This window comes from Pleurodeles waltl, chromosome 2_2 (assembly GCF_031143425.1).
Source record: "Pleurodeles waltl isolate 20211129_DDA chromosome 2_2, aPleWal1.hap1.20221129, whole genome shotgun sequence".
Taxonomy (NCBI): Eukaryota; Metazoa; Chordata; class Amphibia; order Caudata; family Salamandridae; genus Pleurodeles; species Pleurodeles waltl.
Window position 1 is genome coordinate 308370163 of NC_090439.1, and position 13261 is coordinate 308383423.

The following is a 13261-nucleotide window of genomic DNA, read 5'->3' on the forward strand; positions in this document are numbered from 1 at the left end:
AAGCGCGTTTGGAGCAGAGGGTGTGTATGCATGGGGGTTGCACTGTGTTAGCGTCCTATACCTCACAGGCAATTACTGCCTGTGATATCAAAGCAGAACCTTCGTAGAGGTAGGCTTGTGCGAGTAGATTTCAGTTGTTGGGAAGACAAAGAAATCAGCAGAAGGTGTAGGGCTCCCAACTCCTGTTAAGGATCCTGTAGTGGCCATACAGTTTGAAAGTTTCCCGGGTTAGCCTTCTTCACAGCATAGGGTCCTAAGCCCAACTTTCAAGGCCCAAAGTGGCCAAGTTCTCCCATTATTACAGAACGACTTACATTGCTAATAAAGAATCAGATGAACCATCTGAATTCCCCAAGTACTGCTGGAGTAGTGGTGTCATTATAGTGACTGACAGAAGTACTGTTAAAGTGTTCAGAATGAACTAGCAGGTGAGATCAAACAAGATTATTTAGTTCTTGCTTAAGTCCAAAAAGTTAGACAACATAATAATCTAAGATGTTCTACCCACACACGCTTACTGTATTTAAATACAAAGAGGGCTTTGTGAGTTTTAATGCAGCTTCAAATCAAACTTATCTGTCCTCCATTCTGTAAAAAAAAAAAAAAAAAAAACTTGGAGAAATTATGTTTAGTCGCCCAACCCCCAGTCGCCCCCTCCCCCAAAAGGCTGAACAACATGAGATATACTAAGACTGAAAGAACCAAACTGGCTAAATTAAACACGCTTTTAATGTTCTACGCAGAAGCGTTAACTGATCAAGCGATATTAACCCCTTCGCTGCCAGGCCTTTTCCCCTCTCAAGTGGCAGGCCTTTTTTGGGCTATTTGGGGTAGTTCGCGCTTAGGCCCTCATAACTTTTTGTCCATATAAGCCATCCACGCCAAATGTGCATCCCCCCATCGATCCTAAAAGGTTTTCCTACAGAAAATAACAGCTGAAATTAAAAAAAATAAATAAAAAAAAAAAAATAATGCACTTTTTTTTTCTCCACGTTTTACTCTGTAACTTTTTCCTGCGATGTCAGATTTCAAAAGTAATATACTGTTACATCTGCTGGACTCTTCTGTTTGTGGGGATTTTTGGACTTGTGGGTTCATCAAGAACCCTAGGTTCCCAGAGCCAATTAAGGAGCTGCACCTTGCAATGGGTTTTCCTGGTATACAGCAATTCATTTGGTGAAATGCAAAGAGTGAAAAATAGGTTACAAGGAAACCTTTGTACAGGGAGTGCAGAATTATTAGGCAAGTTGTATTTTTGAGGATTAATTTTATTATTGAACAACAACCATGTTCTCAATGAACCCAAAAAACTCATTAATATCAAAGCTGAATATTTTTGGAAGTAGTTTTTAGTTTGTTTTTAGTTTTAGCTATGTTAGGGGGATATCTGTGTGTGCAGGTGACTATTACTGTGCATAATTATTAGGCAACTTAACAAAAAAAAATATATACCCATTTCAATTATTTATTATTACCAGTGAAACCAATATAACATCTCAACATTCACAAATATACATTTCTGACATTCAAAAACAAAACAAAAACAAATCAGTGACCAATATAGCCACCTTTTTTTGCAAGGACACTCAAAAGCCTGCCATCCATGGATTCTGTCAGTGTTTTGATCTGTTCACCATCAACATTGCGTGCAGCAGCAACCACAGCCTCCCAGACACTGTTCAGAGAGGTGTACTGTTTTCCCTCCTTGTAAATATCACATTTGATGATGGACCACAGGTTCTCAATGGGGTTCAGATCAGGTGAACAAGGAGGCCATGTCATTAGATTTCCTTCTTTTATACCCTTTCTTGCCAGCACCGCTGTGGAGTACTTGGACGCGTGTGATGGAGCATTGTCCTGCATGAAAACCATGTTTTTCTTTAAGGATGCAGACTTCTTCCTGTACCACTGCTTGAAGAAGGTGTCTTCCAGGAACTGGCAGTAGGACTGGGAGTTGAGCTTGACTCCATCCTCAACCCGAAAAGGCCCCACAAGCTCATCTTTGATGATACCAGCCCAAACCAGTACTCCACCTCCACCTTGCTGGCGTCTGAGTCGGACTGGAGCTCTCTGCCCTTTACCAATCCAGCCACGGGCCCATCCATCTGGCCCATCAAGACTCACTCTCATTTCATCAGTCCATAACACCTTAGAAAAATCAGTCTTGAGATATTTCTTGGCCCAGTCTTGACGTTTCAGCTTGTGTGTCTTGTTCAGTGGTGGTCGTCTTTCAGCCTTTCTTACCTTGGCCATGTCTCTGAGTATTGCACACCTTGTGCTTTTGGGCACTCCAGTGATGTTGCAGCTCTGAAATATGGCCAAACTGGTGGCAAGTGGCATCGTGGCAGCTGCACGCTTGACTTTTCTCAGTTCATGGGCAGTTATTTTGCGCCTTGGTTTTTCCACACGCTTCTTGCGACCCTGTTGACTATTTTGAATGAAACGCTTGATTGTTCGATGATCACGCTTCAGAAGCTTTGCAATTTTAAGAGTGCTGCATCCCTCTGCAAGATATCTCACTATTTTTGACTTTTCTGAGCCTGTCAAGTCCTTCTTTTGACCCATTTTGCCAAAGGAAAGGAAGTTGCCTAATAATTATGCACACCTGATATAGGGTGTTGATGTCATTAGACCACGCCCCTTCTCATTACAGAGATGCACATCACCTAATATGCTTAATTGGTGGTAGGCTTTCGAGCCTATACTGCTTGGAGTAAGACAACATGCATAAAGAGGATGATGTGGTCAAAATACTCATTTGCCTAATAATTCTGCACTCCCTGTATTTTCAAAATTGGCACAAGATAAGGTGTTGAGAAGCAGTGGTTATTTGCACATCTCTGAATTCTAGGGTGCCCATACTAGTATGTGAATTACAGGGCATTTCTCAAATAGACTTCTTTACACACCGTCTTACATTTGGAAGGAAAAAATGTAGCGAAAGACAAGGGGCAATAACACTTGTTCTGCTATTCTGTGTTTCCCCAAGTCTCCCAATAAAAATGGTCCCTCACTAGAGTGGGTAGGCCTAATGCCCGCGACAGGAAACGTAACATGGACACATCAAATATTTACATTGAAAACTGATCTGATGTGTGTTTTGGAAAGTGCCTAGCTGTGGATTTTGATCTCTAGCTCAGACGGCACCTAGGGAAACTTACCAAACCTGTGCATTTTTTAAAACTAGACACCTAGGGGAATCCAAGATGGGGTGACTTGTGGGGCTCTCACTAGGTTCTGTTACCCAGAATCCTTTGCAAACCTCAAAATTTGGCACAAAAAAAAAGCAACTTTTTCCTCACATTTCAACATTTCAGTGACAGGAAGTTCTGGAATCAGAGAGGAGCCCCAAATCTCCTTCCACCCAGCATCCCCCCCCCCCCCCCCCAAGTCTCCAGATAAAAATGGTACCTCACTTGTGTGGGTAGGCATAGTGCCCGCAACAGGAAATGCCCCAAAACACAACATGGACACATCAAAATTATCATACACAAAATTACCTGTTTTTGGGGGTTGAAGGGAGTGGGGGCACCTGCATTTTTGGTCCTGGGCTCAGCAGCTATATAGGGAAACCTGCCAAACCCAAACATTTCTGAAAACTAGATACCCCAGGGATTACAGGGAGGTGTGACTTGCGTGGATCCCCCAGCATTTGCTTACCCAGAATCCTCAGCAAACCTCAAATTTAACTTTAAAAAAAAAAAATTCTAATTTTTCCCACATTTCTGTGTGGGATCACAGCACAGGGACAAAATTCCTACCACCAAACGTTCCCCTCAGTCTCCTGGTAAAAATTATACCTCACTGGTGTAGGTGGGTCAAGTGCCTGTGAACGGGAAGAGCCAAAAACATGTTGAAATTGAGAGGGAACTAAAGTGGGCCCAAAATGGCAGTTTGAAAAAAAAGAAAAAAAAAAAAAAAGGCTGACAAGTGGGGCAGAATTTTTATCGGTATAGATGCGACAATGCTGGGGGGTAGGAATTTTGTGCGATTTCCAGCTAAGTTGGAGGTTTGCAGGGCATTGTGGGTAAGAAAATGGTGCAGGTGCACGTGAAGCACACCACCCTGGACTCACCCAGATGTTTAGTTTTCAGATGTGTCTAGGTCTTGTGGATTTTTCTACATGGCAGCGTCCCAAAGTCCAAGTACAGCCCTCACCATTCCAACTAGGATGATTTTTAGAGTTAGACAAGCTCTCATGGCCCAAATGTAAAGCCAAAACCCCAAATCACCAAATGTCCTCTTGCTTGCCATGGAATAACATGTTTTAGTGTGCAGGGGAGAGCTGAAAGACTGTTATCCTCTTCAGTTGGGGTGAGGGCATAACCATGCCCATACTGGTTGGTAGCCACCACATCACTTTTTTTTTTTTTTTTAATTCTCTGGCATCCAGTAGGCTTTCTGTGTGCCCCCTTCACCCCCAACCCCCCCCCCCCCCCCCATGGAGTGGATAGGGGCCAATTGCCCCATCTGCCCACCAGTGGACAGAACAATTTTGGCACCATTTGTTGGGGGTATGACCAAGACCACCCCCCCACCCTCTTTTTTTGGCTCCCCCTTTGGGCCTGGTGCAGGACGAGCTGGTCTCATCCTTGGCAACCGTGGCTCAGGGAGAGACCAGCTCGCCCAGGGCACCGTATGGGGTAATGACATTTACAGGTAAGTAAATTATTTTAATATCAATGTATTTTGCATAAAAAACAATTCCTCTTCAAAGAACCGTGCTTTCGATTTAAACAAGGGTTTTTTTTTTTTTTTTTTTTTTTTTTAAATTGAGGTTTATTTGATGATACATACTGGACCCGCACCCCGCTGAAGAAAAACTACAAGATTGGAGCACTGCGCTGGCCTTCGGGGGACACAGACACACACACACACACACACACCCCCCCCCCCCATCCCTCCCACAGAATTGTGCAGTAAGCTCTTTGCTCAGAACTGGCCACGAACTAGGCACTACCTTCAATGCAAATTTCAACGAAATGAAAAAACATTTAATTTTTCAATTTGAGGACCCACTTTGAATTCTTGGATCCACAGGCGGAGTGGCACCACAGGATTAGATCTACAGGTGCCTCTCTGAAGCCATGGATCAATTTTTAAGGGCAGAACCAGACTAACTATAGGCTCCTCAACCTCTTTCCTGACTTAGGGGATGCTTCTTTAATTTCATTAGAGCTTCTACGTAACTTTTCGTGCAGTCCTGGAAACACAGAGGGGCATGCCAAGCATTTTGTCTACACAGACAATGGACTAATGTTCATGTCCTGGTTTGTTATCATGAAGCAGTGGTGGCAGCATACTGATTTTTGTGCGTTAATAACATTAGCGAGTCAATTTTTCTGGTTCAGGGGAAGTGTGGCCTACTGGCCCTACCTATTTAAAGTTCTGATTATATGCAACACCCAGACCCTTGAGTTGACATCCTGTGTGCTTATGTGTACATTTTGAATTGTACCAAGGCACAGGAAAATTAAGTGATGTGCCCAGAATCACAAGATGTTGACGGATGCCGAAATTAGAACCAAATCCCCCAGTTCACAGTAGGCAGCACCGACAGTAACGCCACATCCTGGGCAGACAGAAAGGCAGAAGCCACATGAAAGCTCAGCCTTTTATGGGTTTGAGGTTCCAATAGGATCTCATGCTGAGCCAAAGCCAGGCTTTCAGTGGCTCACCCATGTCTAATTTTGAACTTGTAAATATGAGTCTGCCCATTACAAGAGTAATGATTGCCAGTGTCAACTCTTACTTAAGAGCTGAATTAACTAGCCTATGGATTACATCACAAGGTAGTTGGTTGTACAGCCTGCACCTATGCTAGATTCTTGCCTACGAACATTCATCTCAGCTGTTATTGCAGATGTTGTGGGAACCATAGGAGATGTTAGGACACTGTAGATGGTGTGACTCGAGCCCCAGCAATGGGGCTATGGCTGAAGCTTCATCAATATGTGCAGGATTTATTTTGCAGTGATACTATAGTATTTCTCTTTTTGTTCAGAAAAGCATTTGGCAGGACTGTAAATTGTGTGTTGTTTGACTAGAGTTATGAGTGTGTGACCATACACCATATCCCTGCGAAGCCTTTGACTGCTCACCACAGCTACCTAAGAGTAAAATGAGAATTAAGGTGTATTTACCCGGGTTGCAGTGCCATAGTGTGATGGACACCAGAAATAAACAGTCCCAACAAAGTAGTTTGGAAGGGGGAAGAAGGCCTAAGGGAGTTAAAGATTAATGGAGAGAACTGGGGAAGAGGTCTTTAAAATCCCAAGGGTGCGGAACAGCTCATAAAGGAGTAGATTAAGGGCTGATGGGGAGGAAGCAGGCTAGTAGAGAGAATTAGGACATACAAGATGGTGTAGTGGAGAGAAAGCTACGGGAGAGAAAAAATGCAATTGGGCTCTATTAAGAGGTTGAAGAAAGACGCAGGGTCTAAGAACCAAACAACTACAGATTGATCTGCTGTTGCTGATCTGAATCGGTTTTATCTTTGAGACCTGTAGAAACCTACACACAGTGGGAGGTAGATTGTGTTTAAAGATCAAGCTTCATTTTAGGACATACATGTAGTAGGGTGGTGTTCCAGCACACCTTCTACAACAGATGGACAGGACCCTCTGGGACTTTAGGGCTGGGCAAGCCAGTATAAATCAGTCAGTGGGCCAACACCACATGGTTTTCCTGGTGCAAAGCAATCTCTAGAGGCCAGGACACAGCTGTGGAATCGTGAGGGGCAGTCTGAACCGAGACCCATCAGATTTCTTAAGGGTAATAGGTCAAATATGCGTGACAGAACACAAATCCAGGTAGCCAATAGTGCGTAAGTGAGATCCTACTCCATTTCCTTATAGGAGTGGGGAGGGCCACCTACACAGTTAGGTGGTTCAGCCACAAATTGAGTACAGCAGGGTAGCCCCTCACACTGGCTTAAATAAACCTGTCATTGTAGTGTTTTACTCTTGCATCAAGAGGGAGAGAAAATGTCACCATTCCCTTTGCAAGATAATTAGCTACAGATCCTTATGCTAGATGATCAGAAGGTCTGTATTGATATGTGATTCATTGCGTTTTTGGTACCAGTCTAGTGTCATAGAGTGACCTGTGTAACCATTCAGACTCTTTCAACATTTAGAACTACGATTTCATGTTTTCCCCGAAGCCAACTAGAGTAGACAGTCTGCTCTGGACCTTCTCTGCAACCGTGCCCCTGATTATTGCATCAATAAAAAAAAAAACCTGTGTAAATCGGCTACTTAAATCTTGAATTTGCTCCAGAATGTGTTTGTGTTGAACATAAACAAACTTCACACAACACTGTGGGTTTAACATTTATATTAGATTCATTTTTTTATGACATTGTTACTTTAGCCAGGCAACAGATGTGCATTGCCCTCTCGATAACCTTTTTGATGTTTTCTTATGTGCAAAATAAGAGATGAGAAAAATAGGAAGACCAAACAAATGAAGGTATAGTACAAGTCCAATTGCAAGGATAATGAAAATAAACGAAGACATAGGGGTTTGCTGAGAAACTGTCAGGCACCATAATTAGCAAATATTGATGTTATGGCTAACTGAGGGACATCAGTTACATTTAGAAGTTGTCCAGTGGTCCACTACCACCCAATAGCATTGGAGGGTGATCCCTTTATGTTTGACTGCAGAGACCACAGAGTGTAACATAGCCCACTTAGTGGATCTGTTATCCCATAAAGTAAGATTCATGGACCCAGAAATCCAGGCACTGAAATTCCCACCAGTATGTATAGTAACAGATTATACAGTTACAATTCTAGCAGGGGTGTGGAATTCCTATAGCCCAACACCCAGGACATATTGTTTGAGGGCAAAGACAACAGGTTTTCTAGTTTATTTTGTCCTTAGGACAAGTAGACTCAACCCCCTGAGGCACATACCCTTTGGCTGCCACATTAAGGAGCAGGAAAAGGAATTGTCTGCAGTTGAGATTGTGTCCATATGTTAATGCCATTCAAAATTATATTTAAGGTTCATTAATGCAAAGCCTTTATTATAAGGGTGAGCGTTCTAAATAAGTGTTGTAATCTTGAACTGCACTAGTGATAATGGTTCCAGTAAAAAAGGGGAGAAAGTGTACACGTTTGCAAAGTTTAAAATATGAGGCTGCCTATAATGCTCTCTGATTAAATGCAACTTTTTGCAGAAACCTGAATGCAAAAATGTTGATTTTTTTTTCTTTCAAAATAAATTGTTCACAAAAAAAGTGCAGCTACAGGAAAAAAAAATGTTTTGCTAAACTACTTTGAGATTTAGGTACCATTTCTTTGAAGTATTATTTGGTAAACTGTGTTTATGCATGCAAAAATATTCTAAATGGAAAGTCACTAACCAGCTTCAACAAGATTATGGGAAACATGAATATAAATAAGCACTGGCAAAGCCAATAGGTCCAATATTGGTGGTCAGTCTTTTAGTTTTGTCAATGCTTCTGTTTTGACTTGGCTTTCGTGAAACTTTATTGTTGTGGGAGTTGCTGACCCTTCGCACTGTAACAAATATTAGCAAAAAGCAAATATGTTTAGGTTCCAATAAGAACACATTGCCATAGTAGTTCCTGGCATCGAATACAAATACTTGTGTGCCAGTATGCTCCTTGTGAATTGGCAGATTGCGATCATTGTAATTTAACATGAATTTATAGAGCATGGAACTTGTCACTTGTGCGAGTGTATCCAGGTGCTGAGGAGGAGCAGGTTCTGCAAGTAGGATCAATCACACTGAAGTCAGCTGATAGAGAGAAATAGAATTTATATTTTAAAAAACGGGTCTTGGTTGACAGCAGCTCTAATTAGGAGCCTAATTCTTAATAAATGTCACAAACTTGCACCCATATGTCTTAGCATTAGCACAGATTTTTGTAATTCATAAATTCACAAGAACTTACAGAAGTAGACCAGGAAACCGTAGTCCTAGAAAATATTTGTGAACTATATTTTAACATGAGCAAATATGCAGGTGTAGATTTGCTTATGCGAAAATCTGTTGACCGTTTACAAGTTCACTTTACCTTTAAGCACTTTTTTCCCCCCAACCCTGGAAGAAGTTTTACTTCTGACCACTGCTAGAAGAAAATTTCCAATGTTTCTCAGTATTGGAAATGATCAGAAAAGAGCTGGTGAAAGGCCTTACAATATGGAAGTTAATAAGTTTGCAAAGACTAAAAAAGGCAGTCCACCCTTGGAACTATTGCTTACCACTACCACCCACCCCAGTATGTAGATCTGATAAAAGGTGTCAAAATAAAGAGATTGATAGTATTCAAGTCCTACTATAGTCCCAGAGGCTATTATCAGCACTCTAATGAGATTGCTGACATAATGTGTTGCCACACTATAGGGCACCAAAGGGACAAGTAGATTTTTGGTTAGAATGTAAGGACATTTAAGACCTGACTTCCAGGGACCTTCATAGTAGGGTTGATTACCCAACCCACTTCCTCTGCACTCAAATGGTTTGAGGGATTGCTGCTCCAGGTTACCCTAAGGGGACTTACATTCTGGCCAAATTAGTCACAAGGGCATCATGGAAATCTTAAGTTGTAATATGTACTTGTACTTTTATTTATCACATATGTTTTGCAACCTAATGCACAACTGGTACTGAAACCTACCCCAATAGATTAGGGGTTATGCTACCTTTGGTCCTGAAGAAATGCCTCCGGCTAGCTCTCCAGGCGGCTAGGGCATGAAACACGTTGATCGCATAGTGAAACCGAGAGCTCACCACAATGCCCACTTGATTTTAAATCTTGGCATTAGCAGAGGGGGGAAAAAAAAGGGGAAGTATAGAATAGGGATTGCCCATAGTCAATTTTAACCACACCACTACCCAACCCAGCAACTACCCCTCCAACACATATCAAAGGTTATTACAAATTGGTGATAGTGACTCCACAATTTCAACTACGAGTACGGTGGCATAACAGAACATCACACTAGCAACACAACAAGATGATGGACAGAGGGCTGAAGCTTCTCAGACACTCACCCACAGATCTGGATTGAATCCATTGGTCTTTTGATCACCATGCCACCTCACGTGTCAGACCTGTGACTGGGGGTGAGTGTCTGAAAAGCTTCAGCACTCTGTCCATCATCTTGTTTTGTTGCGATGGTCACCATAAGTGGTCAAGGTATGCCCAGATGTAAGTCCCTGCTCACTGTGCCACTGGATTCAAGTTAACCTGGCTGATGAAGGGGGATACCCTGAAACCGGTCCCAGGGTGCCCGTTTCCAGTCCAGGGAGGACCTGGCCTGGCAGTTCGGGCTGGACTGTTCCCATGGGAAACCGGGTCAAAACTGCTTTGCATATGGCTGGGTTTAAAACTGGGGTGGCATGGTGAGTATAAGAACGATGGATTAAACCCAGATTTGAGACAGGGGGTGGCAAGTGTCTGAAAAGTTTCAGCACTCTCTCCGTTATCTTCTTGTGTTGCTGGAACAGCACACAACGCATACTGATTTGTCGCCAGGGAAGGTGTGTGCTGGATCACGTTAAAGATTTCCTCTTCTTCACACCCTTAATTATTTACCTATACAAGTTAATGGATATGTTGTTGGGCATGTAGGAGATCACAATATCAGCATTGACCATGCAGCAGCTAGTTACACTAGGAGTCTTCAGGCTCACACATTAAGAGCAGCACTCACAGTTTTAAGTCAGTAAAATCTCCAGCAATGTCACACCTGGTGATAATAGCTAGAACTTACCTTCCAGGTACTAGCCATTAGAACGGGATGTGTGTCTTCAGCTGCCAGTTAATGGGCACACAAAAAATTTATCACTACTCAAGAAAGATACATTTCCATAGTTGATCGCGACAGCTGTTTCAACTATGCATACAGTGCAATATTTTATCCGCTGCTAAGAACTGTGAAAGGCTGAGAACTCTCGTACCCGTTAACGGAAACATAAGAAGGTTTTTAGCGTAATAAGTGGTGGTGGGTCAAATGGAAAGAGGATGTACACTTCTTGGATTAAAAACTCTGAACAGACATTTGATCTTAAATGATGCAAGACAGCACATGAATTGTGAATGCATGTAAAATAGGTCGGCTGGGGAATGGTCTGGGTGCGTATAAACAGAAACATTGCGGCCTGCTACGTACAGCTTCTTCTGTGTCGGATCAGCGTGCTATAGGGGTAAATGCGTATACCCTGAGGGGAGGAGGGTGGGAGACTACATAATTTAGGGATTGTGAATCTAGTATCTCCGCTTGGATAAGTGGTGGGAGTTACGGTGGCGACAGTATCCACGTTTCAGTTGGTGGAGGCGTTTGTGCGGAGCCTTGTGGTCGCACGGATTACACCACATTGCAGAGAAGCGCGTGTTTGTACGCTGCGGTGCGTATGGCTTGTGAAATGTTGGGGGTGCATGGCACTAGAACACCCCCTCCTCGCGGCCTGCTGTACCTTTATGTAGCTCGCGCTCCCACACGGTGACGATGAGTGGAGAGTGCTTTCTGTGGTGGATGAGCCAAAGGGACAACGTCTGCACGCTCTGCTGCGAGTTGCTGAGCTCCGACAGCTTCTTCTCCAGCGCCGCTTCCGAAAACGCGGACATGCCTCCTCCCCTGCCCGGCGCCAGCGCGCAGGCAGCGGGGTCCTGGAGTGCGCAGCTCCTGCCGGGGCCCTCCCAGTCCCTTTCCCTTCACAGACGGAGCGGCCCTGAGGCTGTAGCAGAACCTGTTAGTCTCTCTCCGCCAGCACCCTCCCCGCGGGGTCTGCCCGCCGCTGCCAGGTTACAGCCCGCTGTCGGCGACGTCAGACGCCGGTGCCGGTGCATATGGCGGCGGAGCGAGCAAAGCGGCGGTGACGTCACAGGCGAAGGGCCCAGCCCGCTGCAGCCGCAGGGCCGCCCAGCCTCCCGGCGGGAGACCGCCGCCGCTCACCCGGGATCTCAATACTGTGCGATGAAACGAACGAGCTGAACATTTTTGTGTTAGATAAAAATACATTTTGGGATGATCTAGACAGCTAAACAGGGCATTTAAAATCATGTTTGTCTACTATATAAGTTTTCCTGTTGGGTGACTTATTTTCTCAGAGATATATAGCGGCGACTTAATGTTTTTAAGCTTGGGAAGCCAGGCGTGCGTACTGGATTATGATTTCAGGTAATCTGTTTTAGGTCGAATCCACCTTGATGCGACTGACCTGTTGTGGACATTCAGCCGCCCATTGATTGGCTTTATTGTCACTCTCTTTTGATTGGTTCCTATTCAATGCCTTGCCTCCCTCTTGTGTTTCTTGCTCCATTGGACCATAGCTTCTTTACGAACCTTTTAATTGGGTGACGTGTTTCCACTGTTTACGTTTAAGGGACTACTTTTTAATTCAGCATTCCATGGGAATGTTTGCTTCGGCTAGTTCAGCCCGCTCACTGGTGTGCTGCTTCACCCCTCAATCACACCTGCTGCACTGAATTGCTCCTCACCCCCGTCAGCCTGCATATAATAGCACATTATCAGGGTTATTTTTGCCAGGGTTTGCTGAAATACAGATTTTAACAGTTGTTTTTATTTTATCTTCTGCATTCCGCATATTTCTTGAAAGCAGAAGCTTTGGCACACAGATACTTTCATGGTGTTGGCGAGAATACCACCTACTGCACTCACTTCCAGGCATCTGAATCTGAGGTAGAAGTTGTATCTAGCATGACACTTCTCTTAGCTGGCCTCAACTATGCCCCAGAGGCAACTGCAAAGGACCAAATGGCTGACACCTGTGAAGGTAGAATAGGTTTTGGCAAGTATTTTCCTTTACATTCTGACACTTCTTTATCCTTTTTAAATTCTGGAGTGAAAAGTATTAAAAAAATAAACCATGCCAATTTAAACAATTGCCAACACTGAACTCAGTGTACAATTTTTTTAAACATGTCTTTATTAGAATTTTTCATGTGCTCATAACAGACATTACAGTTGTATATGACTGCTGAGTACTTAACATGCCACTCAGGGCATGGTCTCTTGCAATGTGCCAGGCTGCAGGATACATGAAGCATAACACAGTGTAGATACATTGGCAACTAATACAGTGTAGTAAAAAACTGTAATCAACATATTGAAAAAGATAAACAACAAAAGCAGCTCGACTGAGATCAGCACTATAATCGGAGGGGGGGTATGGCAGATAGGCCCCTCAGGGATCGGGGGTGCGGGAATCCGCGTAACTACCCAGCCAACACTGCCGCCCCTGAGAGGGAGCGCTCCTC

The 13261-nt window shown here is 43.7% G+C and overlaps 1 protein-coding gene across 2 annotated transcripts in view; it reads right to left on the reverse strand.

The window, feature by feature from the left end:
- The window catches only part of RPRD1A (regulation of nuclear pre-mRNA domain containing 1A), a 362888-nt gene extending 350942 nt beyond the window's left edge, over positions 1-11946 (reverse strand). Inside the window, exon 1 of one of the 2 annotated variants that reach the window (XM_069219773.1) lies at positions 11458-11946. In XM_069219773.1, coding sequence (XP_069075874.1) covers positions 11458-11608 — 151 coding nt within the window. In that variant the 5' untranslated portion in view covers positions 11609-11946. The remainder of the gene's footprint in view (positions 1-11457) is intronic. The other variant, XM_069219774.1, reaches the window with a different exon arrangement.
- Positions 11947-13261: the final 1315 nt, after the last annotated feature.